The 20,926-nt window shown below is 41.7% G+C and overlaps 1 protein-coding gene across 1 annotated transcript; it reads right to left on the minus strand.

Moving 5' to 3' along the window:
- Positions 1 to 689: 689 nt before the first annotated feature.
- Positions 690 to 20,696, minus strand: LOC111894949 (uncharacterized). Its single transcript, XM_023891036.1, has 2 exons — positions 20,418 to 20,696; positions 690 to 812 (listed from the first exon to the last, which is right to left on the minus strand). Exons 1-2 carry the CDS (start codon positions 20,694 to 20,696, stop codon positions 690 to 692), a joined length of 402 nt encoding a protein of 133 aa, XP_023746804.1.
- Between the last annotated feature and the right edge of the window lie 230 nt (positions 20,697 to 20,926).

Below are 20,926 nucleotides of genomic sequence, written 5' to 3' on the forward strand. Positions count from 1 at the left end.
ATTAAATAAATATGATTTCTCCTTTAATATATTATTCTTATAATATATTAATAAATCGTAATACTCTCTCTTTCTCCTTAAATTACCTTGTCAAGTTGCTTTGGAGAAGGCAACCCAAAAGGACCATGCACAACCGGGTCAAGTACATACCAAATATAGTTACGGGATTAGACACTATTCCAACAGTACATCCCTTTGGAATAATCCTCATCTGAAAGAATTCTTATGTATAAGCAACTATATATCGTCCGAAACTTGACCAATATTTCTTAGAAAGTATAACATGAATCCATCGGGGCCCAGAGCATTATCTCCATAACACGGCCACACTACATTTTTATCTCCTCATGAGAAACCATAGATTGAAGCATTTCTTGATCCTCCTGAGATAATGTAGCAAACCGGGAATTGGTTTTTGTTGGTAAAGACACGGATATTGGCTCAAACATTTCTTTATAATAGTTAAAAAAATGCCTCTTTGACTTCGGTAGGATCCGTAAGCCAAACGTCATATACCATAACACCTTGAATATTTTGTTTCTTCCGAGTTTGTTTAAGTATCCCATTAAAAAACTTTGAGTTTCATCCCAATCCATATAACTCTTTAATTTTGTTTTTTGTGCAATATCTAGAGCTTGACGATGTTCAATCTCATCAAGATTTTTTAGTAACTGTGGTCGCTCATGTAGTTAATCACTTGATGTCACCCCACCATCAATTTTCTCATCAATGTCATCAATAGCTTTGACCAAAACTTGTTTAGAGTTGTTATCATTTTCTTTCATGCCTTTGTTCCACCCTTTCAAGACCACCTTTAGATTGTTTAAGCTTTTCTTTAAATTTTAAGGAATAAGAACCACCATGTAACGCCCTGTTCTGAATCGTTTTTTTTTTTGGTAAAGTGTTAGTCAGGTTTTATCGAAATTAGATTCTTGTTCAGGAAATTTTATGGCAGGTATGAGTAGACGAAAGCACAGAGCTTCTCGTTACCTTTTCATGGATATAAGGATCGTCAAAATCAGATTTATAACGAAGAAGTTATGGCCTTCTGAGTGTTTTAGGGTTTAAGAGGAAACCCTAGTATGCGGGGAGTACATAGGGATTACGCGAGGCGTAATGTGGTGTATGCTTAGCGTACTGCAAAGGGTGGATCGGGAGTGCAAGGCCTCGTATGCTGGGCATACGAGGACTACGCCGTGGAAACCTTAATCTAGGGTGTTGTACCCTATATAAGCATCTATTCGTTTCTTTGTTTTATGCTTTTGATCCGTTTTTGGATTGGCTTGAGGATTTGGATCGTTTTAAGGACCTATTGTTTTAGATCTGAGCTTGCTATGGACTCCTAGGGCATAAAGGTGCAAGCTTTATGGGTATTTTGGTCACATGCATGCAATAAGTCACATGTTAAGTCCTCATGAGGTTTAAGAGCTTCATTAAGCCATGTATGAGCATAAAGTTACCAACTTTACATGATTACCAATCTCAAAGAAGTCAGGTCTACATTTTGGGATCAATGTCTTAGAGGATTAATAAGCAAATTAAGTTTGGGCTGAATGGAGGAGTATGCTGGGCGTACAAGCCCTTAAGCCAGTACGCTTAGCGTACAAGCTGAGTACACCTCGCATACTTAGCAGGATGGGATTTCGGTGTTTGTGCTTCAGTTTGGTCCATCTTTTGGGCTTAGTTGTTTTGGGCCCTATGGGGCATTAGGTTTTGGTCTGATATTTATTTTGAAAGGCCCACTATGGGATTTTGGCCCAATTTGGAAAATTAGGTCATATTTGGGCCTTGGGTGTTTAATTGGAATTTAGGCTTTGGATTGTTGAACTAGGCCTTGGGTTTGGCCCAAGTTATGAAGAGGGTAAAAAGGTCCTTTACCATAGTTTGGACACTTAGTGTGGGTTGGATCCGATTATTGATGGATAATTAACTTGGGATTGATAGCGCGGGGATGCTTGTGAGCCAGCAACTAGAGATTCTTTCTGTGAGATTCGGCAATGTGAGGTGAGTCTTCTTCCCAATATCCATGGGTCGAAGGCACCAAGGCCGACCCATTATCTGGTTATATAGTGTTCTACTTGTTGTGTGATACATGTTGTGATCGAGTTGAAATATACCCCAGGGCAGGGCCTGCTGTGATATGTTCAGGTTGAAATGTACCCCAAGGTGGGGCCCACTGTGATATGTTCAGGTTGAAATATACCCCAGGGCAGGGACCATACTTGCTTTTTGGGTTGGAATGAACCCAAGCTTGGGCCCATTTGTATGACTGGTATGTGGTATTTTGGGGAACTCACTATGCTTTGTGCTTATGGTTTTCAGTTTATGGTTTAGGTACTTTGGTTTTCAAATGGAAGAGCTTGGATTGATTATGAAGCACACACCACCTCGTTTCGCATTTTCTTTATTTACTCTGACGTGAAATGATAACTAATACATTTATTTCATTTGGATTTATATGATGATATTTTGGGAATACTAGTTTTCTTAATTCAAAAATGAATTTTTTGGGTCTTATTTCGGCACATTACAAGTTGCTATCAGAGCCTTGGTTTGAGGGATTCGAACACAGTGTCAGGTATGTTTGAACTCAAATTGTGGATTTGGTAAAGGTTTTCAAAAATGATAGAAATGTGATATAAAAAGGGAAAAACAAGTTTTCTAATACAAGAAAGGGTGTGGTGCATGCAATCGACTGAGCTCAAGTAAGTTTATCCCAAAATACCCATACATGTAATAACCCGACTCCCAGGTATAAAATTTAAAGTTTATAGTCACATTCTTAGACCTAATCGACAAGTTGGATGCCTTAACTCATTGTGTAGAAACGGTTCAAGCCGTGTGATTTAGGAGGTCTACTTGACGAGTTGGAGGACCACAACTCGACGAGTAGGAGCTAGAAAATGAAACCCTAATTTCCAGGGTTCTACATCCTATAATAAGGGTTATTAGCCTCCCTCTACCTCCCTTACCGTCCCCCTTGAGCTCAGAAAACCCTAATCGTTCCTACTCTCCATTTTTGTGTGTTAAGAAGCTTAGAAGGTGGATTTTGTGAAGAGAGCTTGAAGTCTAAGGATCTTGGAGCAAGGAGATGCTTGTGGATCAGATTTCCACTTCATCTTAGCATCACCTTGAAGGTAAAAAGTCGTTACCTTGTCTTCTCTCTAGTTAGATCTCTTCATGCAAAGGTTTAGGGTTATTTCTAGTTTGTTGTGGAGTTATTTCTTGATTTAGGCATGATCTGAAGTTGTAACTTCAGATCTGGAATCCTCTAGCCCCATATAGTCATAAAGTTCTAGTCTTTAGCAAGTTATGGCCTTCTCCTTACCTAGAACTTCTTATTTGGCTTGGTTTTGGCCTTTAAGACCTTGCATGCACGTAAAGTTTGCAACTTTACATGGTAACTATGCCTTAGGAAGCTAGTTCTACAATTTGGAGCTTTGGAGTAGCTTAAAAACGTCTAAATGAGAAATGGCCTGAAGAAACTCGACGAGTTACATGGTTAACTCGGCGAGTCAGATGAAGATTGGTCATTTTTGGTTTCTACATGGACTCGACGAGTCAGTGAGATAACTCAACGGGCTAGTTAGGGTTTTCCCGACATTTGGACACCGCATGGACTCGACCAATTGTCTAGAAACTTGGCGAGTCAACTAGGGTTTTCAGGATTTCTCGAGTTCTGGAAGAACTCGACGAGTCAGTGGACTACACTCAACGAGTTAGGTCAACATGGACTATTGACTTTCCGAGTCTCTACTGCTAATGAACATGTTAGGTATATTCTTAGTGAAATCCTTACCTGCTTTGGTATTATTCGACTCGGGGGCGAGTCGGTCCTTTGTCTTTCCGACATTTAGTATGGATTTCGGTTTTCCAGTAGGACAGCTAGAGTGTCCGTTGTGACTCTCTACCACCAACGAACAAGATACTTCCGCTTCTTCAGTCTATCGGGGTTGCGTGTTGGAGATCTTTGGGGTATCTTTCCTAATAGACTTGATTCAATTCCCATGAGGGATGTGTGCGTTATCATCGGTATGGACTGGCTTACTCGCTTCGGTGCTATGATTGACTGCGACGGTCAGTGGGTGGTAGCTCGAACCCCAAGTGGGGGAAAACTAGTTATCTTCGGCGAGGGCACTAAGTTGGGTTCAGGGTTCTGCTCAGCCGCCAAGGCTCGACATTATATTCAACATGGATGTGCAGGTTATCTTGCGTATGTGGTGGATACATAGGTCAGGAATCAGACTTCAGTGTTAGAGGTTCCAATGGTCAGGGAGTTTGCTGACGTGTTCTTAGAGGAGTTACCCGGAGTGCCTCCAGAGAGGCATGTCAAGTTTCGGATCGACCTAGTGTCAGGTGCGGCTCTTATCGCCAAGGCTCCATACCGGTTGGCACCACCAGAGATGCAGGAGCTGTCATCACAGCTGCATGAACTACTGGGCAAGCAGTTCATTTGTCCGAGCAGTTCCCCGTGGGGAGCGCCGATTCTCTTTGTCAGGAAGAAAGATGGTTCACACCGGATGTGCATCAACTATGTGAGAGTTGACCAAGTTGACGGTGATGAACTATTATCCACTCCCAAGGATTGATGATCTTTTCGATCAGTTGCAGGGGTATATTGATTCTCCAAGATAGACATGAGGTCTAGGTACCATCAGGTCAGGGTTAAGGAGGAGGATGTGGAGAAGACCGCGTTTCGGACTCATTATGGACATTATGAGTTCATGGTGATGCCGTTTGGGCTCACCAACGCGCACGACGGTGTTCATGGAACTGATGAATCGGGTCTGCAGACCGATGCTCGATTGCTTGGTCATCATGTTTATAGACAATATCTTGGTGTACTCTAAGATCCGAGAGCAGCATGAGGAGCATGTTCGGGAGCTATTGGGAGTTTTGAGGCGAAAACGACTTTATGCCAAGTTCTCGATGTGCCAGTTTTAGTTACGAGAGGTTCAGTTCCTTGGACATCTCGTTAACCAGGAAGGGATTTTGGTCGATCCGGCCAAAATCGAGGCGGTTATGCAGTGGGAGGTTCTGAAATCTCCCTCGGATATCAGGAGCTTCTTGGGATTGGCAGGGTACTACTGGAGATTCATACAAGATTTCTCCAAGATTACAGTACTCCTCACTCGTCTAACGAGGAAGGGGGTGGATTTCCGGTGGGGCCCTAAGCAACAGAGGGCGTTTAAGACCCTCAAACAGCGAATTTGCAAGGCTACAGCCTTGACTCTCCCGGAGGGAGTTGAGGATTTTGTAGTGTTCTGTGGTGCATCCATCATGGGGCTGGGAGCGGTCCTCATGCATAGAGGATGAGTGATAGCCTATGCTTCGCGACAGTTGAAGCCGCACGAGACGAGATACTCTACTCATGATCTGGACTTGGGAGCGGTGGTATTCTCTCTCAAGATTTGGAGACGTTATCTCTATGGGGTCCATTGTACCATATACACAGACCACAAGTGTCTGAGGCACATCATGGATCAGCCGAACCTGAACATGAGACAGTGCAGGTGGCTTGACATAGTCAAGGATTATGACTACGAGTTCCTTTACCATCCTGGTAAAGCGAACGTGGTTGCCAACACTCTGAGCCATAAGTCAATTGGATCTTCTACTCCATTTACATGTATAAGGATATCAGTAGATTCTCTACTGGTGAGTATGATCATGGAAGCACATGCTGAGGGTATGCGAAAGAAGAATTGGAAGCTTGAGAGGATTAGGGTTGAGAACACTCGGTTTGTGCAGGATAGTCGGGGCTTATTGACCCGTTACGGTCGGGTCTGGGTTCTGATGTCTGGTGGGGTCAGACAGATTGTTCTGGAGGAGGCTCATAAATCTCGCTTCTTTATTCACCCGGGGCCACCAAGATGTACCGGGACTTGCAATTGAGTTGTTGGTGGCCATGCATGAAGAGGGAGATTGCATGGTATGTTGAGAGGTGCTTGACCTGCTGGATGGTCAAGGTCGAGCATAAGAGGTCGCATGGTCAGCTGCAGCCTCTGGAGATCCCCATGTGGAAATGGGAGCATATCACAATGGACTTCATCACCAAGCTACCGAGGACCGCTAGGGGCTTCGACACTATTTGGGTCATCGTGGATCAATTGACTAAGAGCGCCGACTTCTTCGTGATATGGGAGAGTTCATTGGCCGAGAAGTTGTCCGACTTGTATATCTGCAAGATCGTTACTTGCCATGGGGTGTCGGTCTCTATTGTCTCAGACCATGATGTTCGGTTCACCTCCCGTTTATGGCAGAAGTTCCACGAGGAACTGGGCACGCGGATACACTTCAGTATGGCTTATCATCCACAGACAGATGGCCAGAGTGAGTGGACCATACATAATCTTGAGGATATGCTGAGAGCTTGCGTTATTGACTTCAGTGGGAGCTGGGACTCCTACTTACCCCTTGTAGAGTTCTCCTACAACAACAAATTTCATTCCAGTTTTGGTGCTCCACCATATGAGATTTTGTATGGATGGAGATTTCGCACCCCATTCTGTTAGGGTGAGATCGGTCATAGGGTGATGAAATGGATAGAGGTAGTTATGTAGACTACCGAGAGGATTCAGCAGATCAGAAAACGGCTACATACCGCTCAGAGTCGGCATAAGAGTTACGCCGACAGGCACGTATCTGATCTGGAGTTCCATGTGGGAGACATGGTATTACTGAAGGTCTCACCCTGGAAAGGTGTGATTCACTTCAGGAAAAGGGGGGAATTAGGTCCCCAATATACTAGAGCATTCAGGACCATTGCCATGGTTGGCAAGGTAGTGTACAGACTGGGTCTCCCAGAGGAGCTTAGTCAAATCCACAACACTTTCTATGTGTCACAGTTGCAAAAGTGCATATTAGATGAGGAGGCAGTGGTATCATTGGACGATATACAGGTCGACGAGCTTCTGTACTATGTGGAGAGGACAGTAGTTGTTCTTGAGAGGAAACTGAAGGTTCTATGAAACAAGGAAGTACCTTTGGTAAAGGTACAGTGGCAGCATCGGAGGGGATCCGAGTGGACCTGGGAGCCGGAGGCAGAGATGCAGGAGCATTACCCTGAGTTATTTACCGCAGAAGACTACAAGGACGAAGTCTAGCTCAAGTGGGGGAGAATTGTAACACCCCGACTCCCAGGTATAAAAATTAAAGTTTATAGTCACATTCTTAGACCAACTCGACGAGTTGGATGCCCCAACTCGTTGTGTAGAAATGGTTCAGGTTGCGTGATTTAGGAGGTCTACTTGACGAGTTGAAGGACCCCAACTCGACGAGTAGGAGCTAAAAAATGAAACCCTATTTTCCAGGGTTCTACATCCTATTTAAAAAGTCGTTAGCCTCCCTCTACCTCCCTTACCATCCCATTGAGCTCAGAAAACCCTAATCGCGCATACTCTCCATTTTTTTGTGTTAAGAAGCTTGGAAGGTGGATTTTGTGAAAAGAGCTTGAAGTCAAAGGAGCTTGGAGCAACGAGAAGCATGTGGATCTGATTTCTACTTGGATTCTCTCTAGTTAGATCTCTTCATGCAAAGGTTTAGGGTTATTTCTAGTTTGTTGTTGAGTTATTTCTTGATTTGGGCATGATCTGAAGTTGTAACTTAAGATCTGGACTCTTCTAGCCCCTTATAGTCATGAAGTTCTAGTCTTTAGCAAGTTATGGCCTTCTCCTTACCTAGAACTTCTTCTTTGGCTTGGTTTTGGCCTTTAAGACCTTGCATGCACGTAAAGTTTGCATCTTTACATGGTAACTATGCCTTAGGAAGCTAGTTCTACAATTTGGAGCTTTGGGGTAGCTTAAAAACTTCTGAATGAGAAATGGACTGAAGGGACTCGATGAGTTTCATGGTCAACTCGACGAGTCAGATGAAGATTGGTCGTTTTTGGTTTCTACATGGACTCGGCGAGTCAGTCAGATGAATCGACGAGTTAGTTAGGGTTTTCCCGACATTTGGACAACGCATGGACTCAATGAGTTGTCTGGAAACTCGGCAAGTCAACTAGGGTTTTCAGGATTTCTCGAGTTCTGGAAGAAATCGACGAGTTGGGTCAACATTGACTGTTGATCTTGACCGTTGACTTTGACTTTGAGCAAGGGTTGGCCAGTTTGACTTCTGGGGGTATTTTAGTAATTTAGGAATTTATGCAATTAGATCATTGGTGGATGTCGGTGATTGAGTTTGGAGTTGTATTTGGGGAGTTTGACATTATCATCTCGTGCTACTTGTGAGGTTAGTTGTCCTCACTATACTAACGGTGTCGAAGGCACTAATGTCGGCCTTTTTCAGATTTGTATCTAGGTTTATTCATGATATGCTTATTGATTTGCATCCTGGTAGTTAGGATGGTGATATGCTTAGTGACCTGGTAGGTCGGTATCCTGATATATAGGATAATGTTATGTTAGTGACCGATTAGGTCGATATCCTGGTTATAGAATGTTGCTATGATTAGTGATCTGTTAGATCAGTTTAACTGTTATATATGTTAGCGTATGATATTTATATTCATATGATTGTTTGATTTGGGGGTTGGGTTGAGGTGAACCTACTTTGTGTTGAAGGCCAACATACCTATGGCGGACCGGATAGACTGCATGCCCGGGAGGGTATACTAGTTAGGCCGAAGGCTCGACGAGCGGTCTTGATAGGCTGAAGGCCCTGAGAGGTAGTGCATACATTCTGATGGCTCGGAGAGCGATCCAGATAGACTGATGGCCCTGCGAGGTACTCCAGTCAGGCTGATGGCTCATTATGCATGTTGTTTGTTTATATGATATTATTATTATTGTATGGCGTTGGCATTTTGGGGGGGGGGGGGGGGGGGGACTCACTAAGCTTCGGGCTTACAGATGTTAATTTTGTTTTAGGTACTTCTGATGATCGCGGGAAGGCGAAGGCGTGATCGTGCACCTCCTTATATTTTTATGATTTGATTCTGGGATACTCTGACATGAAACCATTTTGAAAACAAATTTGTAATAATTATTGGTTTTTGAATGATTTAATTTTTTTTAAATTGGCATGATTTTTATGGGTGTTACACATGTTATCCGATATGATTTGATTTATGAATCTGTGAATTGCATGCTAGTTAGGGCTAAGGATCGTATCAATTTTTGCATGGTAGAATGCTAGGAGAGATGCCTTTGTATGCCTGTTGCTAATCTTGTAGACTTGCATGCTTGTTCTGATTAGTCAGTGGTAGATTGGCTTGATATGTGATGCCTTGTAGCCTAGGAAGCATGGGATGCTAGATTGGGTATAATTTGTATGGGTAAGACAATCAATTGCGGGAGTGGTTTCACACCCCCAAACCAGACAGCGGAAACGTCCGAGGGCTCGTGTGACTTAAATTGAATATCATCACAATGAATATACATGAATCATAACATAAACATCACCATGCATCAATATAATACAACTGACATTGTTCACATTGAGTACATTGTTTTAATATTACAAATCCATACATAAATTGTTTGATAGTTTTCAAAAACAAACACACTAACATACTTGGTACTTATTCCTCAGCTTACATGTTACCTGAGAATACAAGTTATTTTGAAAATGGTCAACATATGGAATGTGGGTGAGTTCATAAGCAGGTTTGATATGTAAATGTTTTGTGTAGTTTGAACGAAAACAACCCAAAAAATCCGATATTTTCTGAAAAGACCATTGTTTATAAAAAGGTGTGAAGATCCGTAAATATATGCATGATGATTTCAAAACATGTATAATTGAAAAACTTTGTGTTAAACGTACAAGTGAAAATGTTGAACTTCCCCGGAAAACCCGATGTTTTGCAAAATAAAAATATCATATAACGGTTTGAATGGTTATTCATCACGTGAATGATTTTGAATTACCTTGATTACTTGATTTATATTGGATTTATTTATGTGAGTCGTTATAACCATGCATGATAATGACTAGTTCGTCTGTCTTGGCACTGTGGTGAACGTCGGAATTGATCTTAAGATTTTGTCACCCTAGACTGGCCGAGTCTAACTGTAGCAAACAGCTGAGGTGTGGGGGGAGTCACCCCCGTATAGATCTATACACAAACTCTCGCTCTCCCTCCAGGAGACTTTGATTATAACTACAGATTACGACCGACACACGTTGGTGTCACCCGTTATTACTCACTAAATCCCAACTGACTTGATTACTATTGATTATCGACGGGTATTTGTTTACTTGGACCTTACTAGTAGTACTAATGGGCCAGTAAGGCCCAATAGCACTTAAAAGCCATTGAGGGTCCCTTAAATATGAAATTGGGTCGTAGGAGGCCCAATAACATTTATTACTATTCCTTAGGCCCAAAATCATGTTAATGGGTCACAAAGGCCCAAAAAGCATGATTGGACTTTCAAGCCCAAAGTTTGGATTGTTTACCTGTTTTTAGGAATTGTATAATTGTTGGCAGATTTGATTGGACGATTATTATTTTGGATTGGCACGAGGCCGCTCAGTTGTTGTTAATGATTCTTGGAATTATATATATATTCATCTTCAAGAGTCGTAGTTTGTATTTTTTTTTACTCAAACATCTTGATAGTAAAAGGATTGATTCAAAATGTTGGTTTGACTCATTTCAGCCCTTTTTTAATAAAGATGACAATTTTAGTCCCTTTTATAAAAAAAAAAGACATTTTAAGTCCTTAAATCATTTTCTTGACACATTTGACCTATAGACTTACGCAACTGATATTTTTAGCTCAAAATTTATTCTTTGACAGTTTCAGCCCTTCCACAAAAGTATTGTTTGGTCAAAGCCCAAACTTTTGCAACATTTACAATTTTGGCCCAAAATCCAAAAACTTTACATTTTTGGTCCTTTTTAGTAAAGAAACACATTTTAACCCTTGAAATAATTTTGTTTACCTTTTTATCCCATGTTTTGAGAAAATTTGCATTTTAGCCCTTTGAAAATCAGATTTTTCACAACTTTGGGCTTAATGGGCCGAAAAGCCCAAAAATTGGCACATTGAGCTATTATTTACATTTCAAGTCCTTTGAAGAGCATAATTTTCACAAAACATTTATTTTAACTGTTTTGACTCTTTTGACCCTCAAGAAAACCATGAATGGTCACTTTTCACCCAACTTTTGTTTATTTGACAATTTAAGCCTTAAAATTTGTTTTATGTTACAATATGTCTATTTTAAATCTTAGATGGTATTTTTCTTGACTTGTTTAGTGTGGTATACTTTAGATCATGTTTGTTTTCCTTCTTATGTCATAGATCTCGAGATTTCTTCTCTTTTTGTTGCATATTTACCACAGCGAACATGGTGATCATGAGTTTAAATGAGTGATCGTGAGTTTAAATGAGTTAAGAAGAGATTTTTGATAAAAAAAAAAGAATCTAGACCATGGATCCAAGCATGAAATTACCTAAGATGATGATTTTTGTGGAATAACCTCCTTGGAATGCTTATAATTTTTGAAAATTTTGATGAAGAATAAGGAGTGTTTCTTTGAGAGTGTTTGAGTGAAATGTGTGTGTGTGTGTGTCTTTCCCTTTGTGGTTCTCGGCCGAAGAAGGAAAAGAGAGAGAAGAAGAGAGAGATAAGTGAAGTGATGGTGTGCATGGAAGTATGTGATGGTACATGGAAGACCAAAATATAATAAGGAGGTTGCAAGTGGAAAGTCAACTCCCCCCCCCCCCCCTCATTTGTGTAGTTGGGCCGAGAAGAGGAGAAGAAGAAAAGAAATTGGGCCTTTTGTGCTTAAGTCCATTTTATGGCCTAATTAGGGCTAATTAGGTTAGTTATGGCCCAATAAGGTCCATTAGGGTATTTTATTTCATTCTTGGCCTAATATAGCCCAAATTATTAAAATAAATGGAAGTGGGTCCAATTAGAGCCCATTTAAGAGTTCTAAGCCCAAAATAGTCAAATTGGAAGCTTATTGGCCCATTAGGCCAAATAAGGAAGTCCTAGTCCAAAATGGACTTAACCCGGGATTTCTAGGGTTTCTAATTCTTTGTTGGCTATTTGATGTGCTTGTATAAAGTGTTTGATGGAAGTTTTGTTGTTATTGAATAAGCATCATACATGCTTTCACATTTTGGTTCACATTTGTAATCATTGTCGTTGTTACAAAGCATCAAAATTCCTAGTTGTGACATTATCCCCTCGTTAGAGGGAATTTCGTCCCGAAATTCTTTTGAAAGCTAGATTTGAGAATGCGAGAATAGGTGAGGGTACTTCTGCGTCATCTGGTCTTCGCGTTCCCATGTGAATTATGGCCCATGCTTCGCGTTCCACCTTACCTTCACAATCGAAATGCGACTTTGCTTAGTATGCTTCACCTCCATGTCCATGATTTCGACTGGTTCTTCGATGAACAGGAGATTCTCGTTGACTTATATTTCTTCAAGGGGAATGATGAGGGTTTCTTCGAATAAACACTTTTTAAATTGGAAACATGGAACACAGGGTGTACACTGCTTAGCTCAACGGGCAGCTGCAGTCTATACGCCACTGGACCGTTTCGGGCAAGAATCTCGAAGGGTCCAATGTATTATGGATTCAGCTTTCCCCGTTTTCCAAAATGAATAACCCCTTTCCAGGGAGATACCTTTAACAACACTCGATCCCCGACTTGAAACTCCAAGGGCTTTCGCCGTTTATCAGCGTAGCTCTTCTGTTGGTCGCGTGATGCTTGTAGTCGAGCTCTGATTTGAACTATCTTCTCCGTTGTTTCACGTATGATCTCCGGTACCTTTAACACATTGTCTGATGTCAGTCCTCTCACTAGATGGGTGTCACCTACCTCAGCCCAACACAATGGTGATCTACATTTACGTCCATACAACGCCTCGAAAAGAGCAACTTTGATGCTCGTGTGATAATTGTTGTTGTACGAGAATTCGATTAAGGGTAAGTGGGTATCCCACGACTTTCCAAAGTCTATCACACATGCACGAAGCATATCTTCTAGCATTTGAATGGTTCGCTCGCTTTGACCATCCGTTTGCAGATGATAAGCAATGCTCATGTCGAGATGTGTTCCCAGTGCTTTTTGAAGTGATTGCCAAAAGCGTGAAGTGAATCTACTATCTCTATCCGAGATGATAGATACTGGCACTCCGTGAATTCTCATAATTTCATTGATGTATATCCTTGTCAACCTCTCCATCTTGTAGGATTCTTTTATTGGCAGGAAATGAGCGGATTTCGTCAATCTGTCGACTATTACCCATAGGGTGTCCAATCCATCTGTTGACTTGGGTAATTTGGTCACAAAGTCCATAGTAATCCTTTCCCATTTCCACTCGGGAATTACTAGTTGCTGTAATAATCCCGAGGGCTTCTGATATTCCACATTCACTTTAGCGTAAGTAAGGCATTTGCTAACATAGGTGGCAATCTCTACCTTCATGTTGGGCCACCAATAGTGTTGCTTAATATCCAAGTACATTTGGTTTGATCCCGGATGGATGGAGTATCGTGTCTTGTGGGCTTCATTCATGACTATGCTCCGTCCTCTTTCACTTCGAGATTCTTTTCCATTCCACGTAACGCTTCGCTTGTTCTGTTTTCTACCTTCATGGCATCTGACTGGGCTTTTCTGATTTGCAAGGTCAGGTGGGATTGACTGGTTATCGAGAGAGTTTTCACATGATGATTTGAGTATTCTTTCCTAATCAAGGCATCAGCTACCACGTTAGCCTTGCCTGAGTGGTACTTGATTTCAAACTCATAATCGTTTAGTAGCTCAACCCATCTTCGTAGCCTCATGTTCAACTCTTTTTGATTTAAGATGTGTTGGAGGCTCTTGTGGTCCGTAAAAATGGTGCACTTTGTGCCATAAAGGTAGTGCCTCTAGATTTTCAAAGCGAAGACCGTAGCTCCCAATTCCAGATCGTGGGTTGTATAATTCACCTCATGTGTCTTTAGTTGTCGGGATGCATAAGCTATCACCTTCCCACGCTGCATAAGTACGCAACCTAGACCCTGATTCGACGCATCGTAGTAAACTACAAAGTCCTCTATTCCTTCTGGTAGTGATAGTATTGGTGCACTGCAAAGTGCTTGTTTCAGAGTTCGAAATGCAACCTCTTTCTTATCTATCCATTCGAAGGGAACACCCTTTTGTGTAAGCATGGTAAGTGGCTTGGTTGTCTTAGAGAAGTTCTGGATGAATCTTATGTAATAGCCTGCGAGGCCTAAAAATTGGCGAATCTCTGTGGGTGTCGTTGGGATTACCCATCCTTCAATGGCTTTGACCTTAGAAGGATCCACGTGTATCCCTTCTTGACTAACAACATGACCCAAAAAGTTCACACTACGAAGCTAGAACTCACACTTAAAGAGTTTTGCGTATAACCTTTTGGTTCGCAGAGTTTCTAGGATTTGCCGGAGGTGTTAGCCATGCTCCTCTTCGTTTCGAGAATAGACTAAAATATCGTCAATGAAAACAATGACAAAGTTGTCGAGGAATGGTCGGTAGATTCGATTCATTAGGTCCATGAATGCGGCAGGGGAATTCGTTAGACCGAAGGGCATTACAACAAATTCATAATGTCCATAACGAGTTCGGAAAGCGGTTTTGGGGATGTCCTCTTCTCGGAGTTTGAGTTGATGGTACCCAGATCGCAGATCTATCTTAGAGAAATAGCTTGTGCCTTGAAGTTGGTCAAATAGATCGTCGATTCGCGGGAGTGGATAGCGATTTTTGACAGTGAGCTTATTTAGTTCCCTGTAGTCAATGCACATCCTAAAAGATCCGTATTTATTCTTAACAAAGAGAACTGGAGCTCCCCATGGTAAGAAACTGGGTCGGATGAATCCCTTGTCCAAAAGTTCACTGAGTTGGCTGGACAATTCTTACATCTCCGCAGGAGCCAATCTATAAGGAGATTTGGCAATGGGAGTAGCTCCTGGCACAAGATCAATTCGAAACTCGACTTGTCTTTCTGGGGGTATCCCCGGAAGATCTTCAGGAAAGACATCTGGGAACTCACAAGCTACATGAATGTATTGAATGTTGATCTCTTCCTTGGATTTACCTACTATATGAGCCAGAAATGTCAAGTCGTTCTTTTGCAGATACTTTTGTTCCTTAATGCACGAGATAAGACGAAGGTTTGTGCTGGGTTTGTCTCCGTATATAATTAGGGTTTCGCGATTCGGAAGGTGAAGGCGAACGGCCTTCTCGTGACACATAATATCGGCATGGTGGGAACTGAACCAATCCATGCCAATAATCACATCAAAACTCCTATTGGAAACAGGCATTAAGTTTATTCGAAAGACGTGTTGATTTAAGGCTAAGGTACATAAGATATAGATTTCCCCAGTGGATTCTGTTTTCCCGTTGGCCATTTCCACCGTAAAGGTTTCATTAAGCTTCTGGGGTTGTTGTTTTAACAAGTGTTTAAATGTATTGTTCACAAAGCTTCGTTCTGCTCTGATATCAAATAGGATGCATGCATAAGGGTAGAGTGTGGTTTAGGAGGAACATACCGGTGACAACAGCGGGATCCTAAACCGCTTCTCACTGACCCATGGTCAGCACTCTTCATGTCCCTCCATTCCCAGGGTTGTTGTTGTTGGGGAAGTTTCGACGAAAATGCCCAGTTTTTTCACATCCATAGCAGGTGTGGCTCGGTCCTGCATTGTTGCCACTGTTGTTGGTGTTGTTGTTGTTGCAGTTGTTTCTGTTGTTGTTTCCTTGCTGCTGATTCTGGGGAGGATAGGTCCTGCAATATTTTGCCGTGTGACCCTTTCGGTTGCAGCTGGTGCAATGCATCTCTCTACATTCTCCATTATGATGGAGACTACACTTGTTGCACTTTGGAAGAGTTCCAAAATACTGCCTAGGAGCACTTGGAGCAGCTGAGACTGGAGCATGTGGTGCGGAGGGAACTTGGGTGGTTGCAGCGTTGAATGTCACTTTTTGTTGCTTCTTGGATGATTCCGAGCCTTGACATCCCTTCCTCTTGTTGTTCTTTCCTTTCTTGTTGTCACTCTCCTTCTTGCCTTCAGCCTCCACTGGCTTCTCACCCTTCTTGTTGTTGTGGTCGTACAGCTTCTTGGCCAATCTCTTGGAACTGTCGAAAGTTTCGGGATTTGCTGCTATAACATTTCCTTGGATTGGGGAGGTTAGTCCCCAGATGAATTGTTCGATTTTCTTTCCCTCCGAAGTAATTATGCCAGGGCACAATAGAGACTGCTCACTAAACCTTGATATGTACGTGTCAATGTTGGAATTTCGGACGATGAGATTCTAGAACTCTTGTTCCATCTTCTAAATTTCGCCTCGCGGGTAGTACTCGGCCATCAGCATTTCTTTCATCTCCGCCAACGACATAAAGTTGGCTACGGGAAGAGTCATGGCTTCTACGTTTCCGTTCCACCAAGTGAGAGCTTGATCAACGAAAGTGCATGCGACAAACTTCACCTTCATTTCCTCAGGGCATTAACATATCTCAAACACCGATTCCGTCTTCTCGATCCATCTTTTCAGAGTTAACATTACCCCAGTGCCATTAAAGGTTCGTGGCTTGGCATCGGTGAAATCTTTGTAGGAGCATGTCTTGGTAGGTCCTTGATTCATCCCGTTGTTTGAACTTCCATCCCCTTTTCCATTGACTCCACCATTGTTCCCTTGGTGGATTTGCGCCATGGTTGCAGTGACCACAGCATATACAGCTGCTTGGAGTGCAGCTGAGTTGACTTCGGGTGGGGTTGGCCTAGGGTTTCCGCGGGTTGGTCGTTGAGGCATCTTTCTATCATGGAACGGAAAGATGTTGAGTGCCTATGGTTTTTGTGAGATTGTGGTCCTATAAACTAGGTGTGTGGCATGAACGTAAGTAATTTCACAAATTAGCATACTGTTGGGATTAAAACCCTAATTGATATTTGATGAACAAGATGCGGAAAATAAGAACAAACACAAATATGAGGATTATGTCGAATGATCACTCGATTTATTCATAACAAGAGGAATAAATTACACTTTCAGCATAGACTAAAGAATCTAACACTACATAAGAAACCTCACGTGGCAGCTACATTTTGCCTCACTCTTAACCCTAATTGTGAATAATACATAACTATTTATAAGGAAAAGACAAGTCTTGGGATTTTAACCTAGAATTCATCAAAGGGGCCCATTGCCATCATCCATGGAGTGCTTTGAAACCCTACAATCTCCCCCTCAAAGTATGGAATGGATGGCAATGTTTTATCTTCCAAAACAAGCATCTAGCAAATAAAAAGATCTGCAACGAGGAATATATGAAGCAATACACGAATCTTGATTCTTCTATAGTCTTCAAACACGGGCTCTATGATATATAAATCTAGCACTAAAGTAATGTCTTTAAACTTCATTTTCAAATGTAATCCCAAAAAAAATCTTCATGAAAACCAAACCTACCAGAAAAACCCACTTCAGAACAAAGAAACCGAATCACTTCTTGTCTTTGAAGAGCTCCCCCTCCAAGTCACAATGATCTTCAAATAAGCTAATGATATAAGCCGTCAAAAAATATCATGTAACAACCCAAACTTTAATATTCGTAATGCCGCTTGATCGAGAAAATAGTAGAAGTCGGAGATATAACAAGTCCTTAGCAGAGCTCGATAAAGAACTTCCGCTGTAAAGGATACTTCTCTGTAAAAGCTTTAGTAGAGCTCAATGAAGAACTTCCGCTGTAAAAGCTACCTTCATTATTCTACTACAAGCTTTATCAAAAATCTTCAACTTTAAAAAGTCACAAATCCAATTTCGAATGGTCATACCAAATTCTCCCTCGATTTATAATCAAAAACATGATTATAAAGCCTTCAAATGGTCATGAGAATGATCTTGAATAGATAAAAATTTACTAAGCTCCCCCGCGACAAAATGATATACACAATGACGTATAAAATCCGAAAAAGTCGTGAAAAATTTGACGTTATCACGAAAAAATGACTTTCCGAACCGCCAAGACTTGATGGAATCATTATTTTCGGTTCACGAAAAAAATATGTGCATTAAAAAATCCAAAACTGTTCACCAGCCCTCAAAGTAGTAAACTTTTCTGAATATTGGGCCGAAACTGTCACTTTCCAGAAACACAGGGGATGAAATTGTAATCATGCACCAATAAACCCCTTTATTTGTAACAAAATCTGGAATTGGTCCAAAACTGCCAAGGCATGAAACGCATAGGGACCAAAGGAGTCAAATCACTGAAGTTTCAGGGACCATAAGTGTAATATGCTTATCTTCTTCCCCAATTTATCTGTGATTAAAAGAACAATTGGAACGAATCAAATTGTAGACGAAAACCAAAGTACCGATTCCAATTAATTCCATCGCTTCCTATCATGAAGACGCGAATCTGAGTCACTATCGTTTCAAGCACAACCAACCGAACTTAGGTTCGCTCCAGGTTCATTGAACCGAAACCATGTTCGGTCCGAGCACAGGTTCGCTTTCGGTCCTCCCCTCTTTCGTTTCAAATACTTTCGTTCCAAGGGCTGACAAACGAACCCAATCACAGGTTCGCTTCCGAATCGAACGATCACACCCCAAAACGAATGTATGTCAACTGCGATTCCAAGCAGATGTTCGCTTTTTCTGATGTTTGAGGGAGCAACGAATCTGATAATGTTCGCAGGTATGGAAATTCGTTCCAAATCAGTCACAATTTTAACTTTTCGTTTTGACCATCGTTCATCCCAATTGAGTCCCTGTCACAATTTCATTAATTCCAATCAACACTCTATCGACTGCGAAACCAATTCAGTATGAACCACACTTCCGATTTTGATTTAAGCCCCGATTCCAAGACCCATTACACAACAAATCCGTTTATGAAGACCCAATCATGTTCTAGTTCTGAACGGTACCAATTGGAATGCCGATTACGATTCAGATGTCATTCATATCAATTAAATTCACAGGTGAAATAATTCATTCCAATTTTGATTTTTATTTCTTTGACCATCAAAATCAAAACTCAGATTTGTTCATCCAATCTTTGTCTGTTCAGCACTGGTGCTCGAAATATCAGTAAAACACCCATCAAATCTCACTTTCAAAATTGATTTCTAGATCAAGAAGATTTATCATAACCATAACAAACTATCGACCATAATCGATGTCAAATAAATCATACAACTTGGATTTCGATTATTAGAATCCAACAAGACAAGATATCGATTATAAAAAAAATTGTGCAACAGGTGTGAACAGGAAACAGAAATGATCGCCCAAACTTTTTGTTGGGATTAAAACCCAATATCCTTAGTCGATAGCCACGGATGTTGAAATTGACAACCAAGAATTATCGAATTGAGCACAGAACAAGACGCAATCGGAGACTCAAATGTAATATTAGGGCCAAAGAAAAGAAAAATGGATCGATATTAACATATGGACCATGAACAGTGAACGACCAAGAGATGGGGCCAGATCAAAATCATATTTGAATAGATCCAATTGGGTCAAAACAAAGGGATTTTTGGATTTAGGCAAAAGAACAGATCTAATATGAACAAACAATGAATCAGATTAAAAAAAATACCAGTTGAATAGTAGAAGAACACCATAGATCTCCATGAATAGTAACTTGAACAAACTTTTGATTCCAAAACGCCAAAACACCAATAATCTTCAATAACTTGTGAATAATACATAACTATTTATAGGGAAAAGAAAAGTCTTGGGCTTTTAACCTAGAATTCATCAAAGGGGCCCATTGCCATCATCCATGGAGTGCTTTGAAACCCTACACATACAATCATGGATATACAACACATAGCAGATTACAACATCACAATAGAACACATAAAATTTTCCATTAATATTATCCGCACTTTGATACATGAAAATTTGCTCGAAAGAGCATACATAAGTGGTGCAAGTTCGGCAGCCTAACGACTCTATGAGTAGTGTAATCAGTTAAAAATAAAGTCGATGGTACATAGCATAGATCATAGTAACATAATACTAAAGACGGATACAACTAGTCCTAGTCATGGTGGGATGTGCCAGGGGGTGGTGCCGATGAAGTGGACGCTCCTTGAAGGCGAGCTACCTGCTGTTCCGCATCTCGGAGTCGAGCCTCCCACCTCGCTTGCCTCATGTGGAACTCTCGGATAACTTCTCGCGTATCCTGCTCTGCACGCTCGACCCTAGTCCGCATCTGGTGCATCTAATCGGCGGTGCCCTGAGCTAGGTCGCCAGTGTTCCGTAATCGTCTCACCATGACCGGGAGTGCGCGATCGGCCGGTCCTCCTTCCCTCAAGTCATAGAACTCGCATGACATGCCAAACGGGGGTCGCTGTCCCTGCTGTCTGCTCCACCTCCAAAGGTCAATACCCCAAGGGGGTGTAGGACCAGTGGGTCCCATCCGATAAGCGGGCACCCTAATCGGATAAAGGGGGTGAATGACTTCGGACTCCGCGTCCGAATCACCATCTTCGTCATCACTAGGTTCCTCCTTGAGACCTCCTTCGACTTCCTCTTCTTCCTGGTCCACAGCTGGCTCAACAGGTTCACCCTCGACTTCTGCCTCAGGTTCCCCTTCGTATTCCCCCTCGGGGTCTTCCTCGGGTTCCTCTTCAGACTCCTCCTCGGGGTCCTCTTCAGGTTCCTCTTCGGATTCTTCCAACCATCCGTTATTCCCCTGATTATGGAAATAAGGATCCCTGGGGTGATGAAAACCAATCATACTGTCTGCGAGAGTGTATAAATATGCTAATGTTATTCCTAAGATGTTTTAATTATTGTATAAATTGAGTTGATGTTCTCTTCTTGGTGATAAAGGGGTATGTTTTTAGGTTTACCTACAATCGCGATTTCCTCCAGGTATGTGATAGTTGTACCTCAGAGGAAATGTAGTTGATCAGGCTACATTCACTCCTTAATACGACTATGAATAGTACCGGCTTAACCGAGATG

The sequence above is a fragment of the Lactuca sativa genome, chromosome 7 (genome assembly GCF_002870075.4).
Source record: "Lactuca sativa cultivar Salinas chromosome 7, Lsat_Salinas_v11, whole genome shotgun sequence".
NCBI lineage: Eukaryota > Viridiplantae > Streptophyta > Magnoliopsida > Asterales > Asteraceae > Lactuca > Lactuca sativa.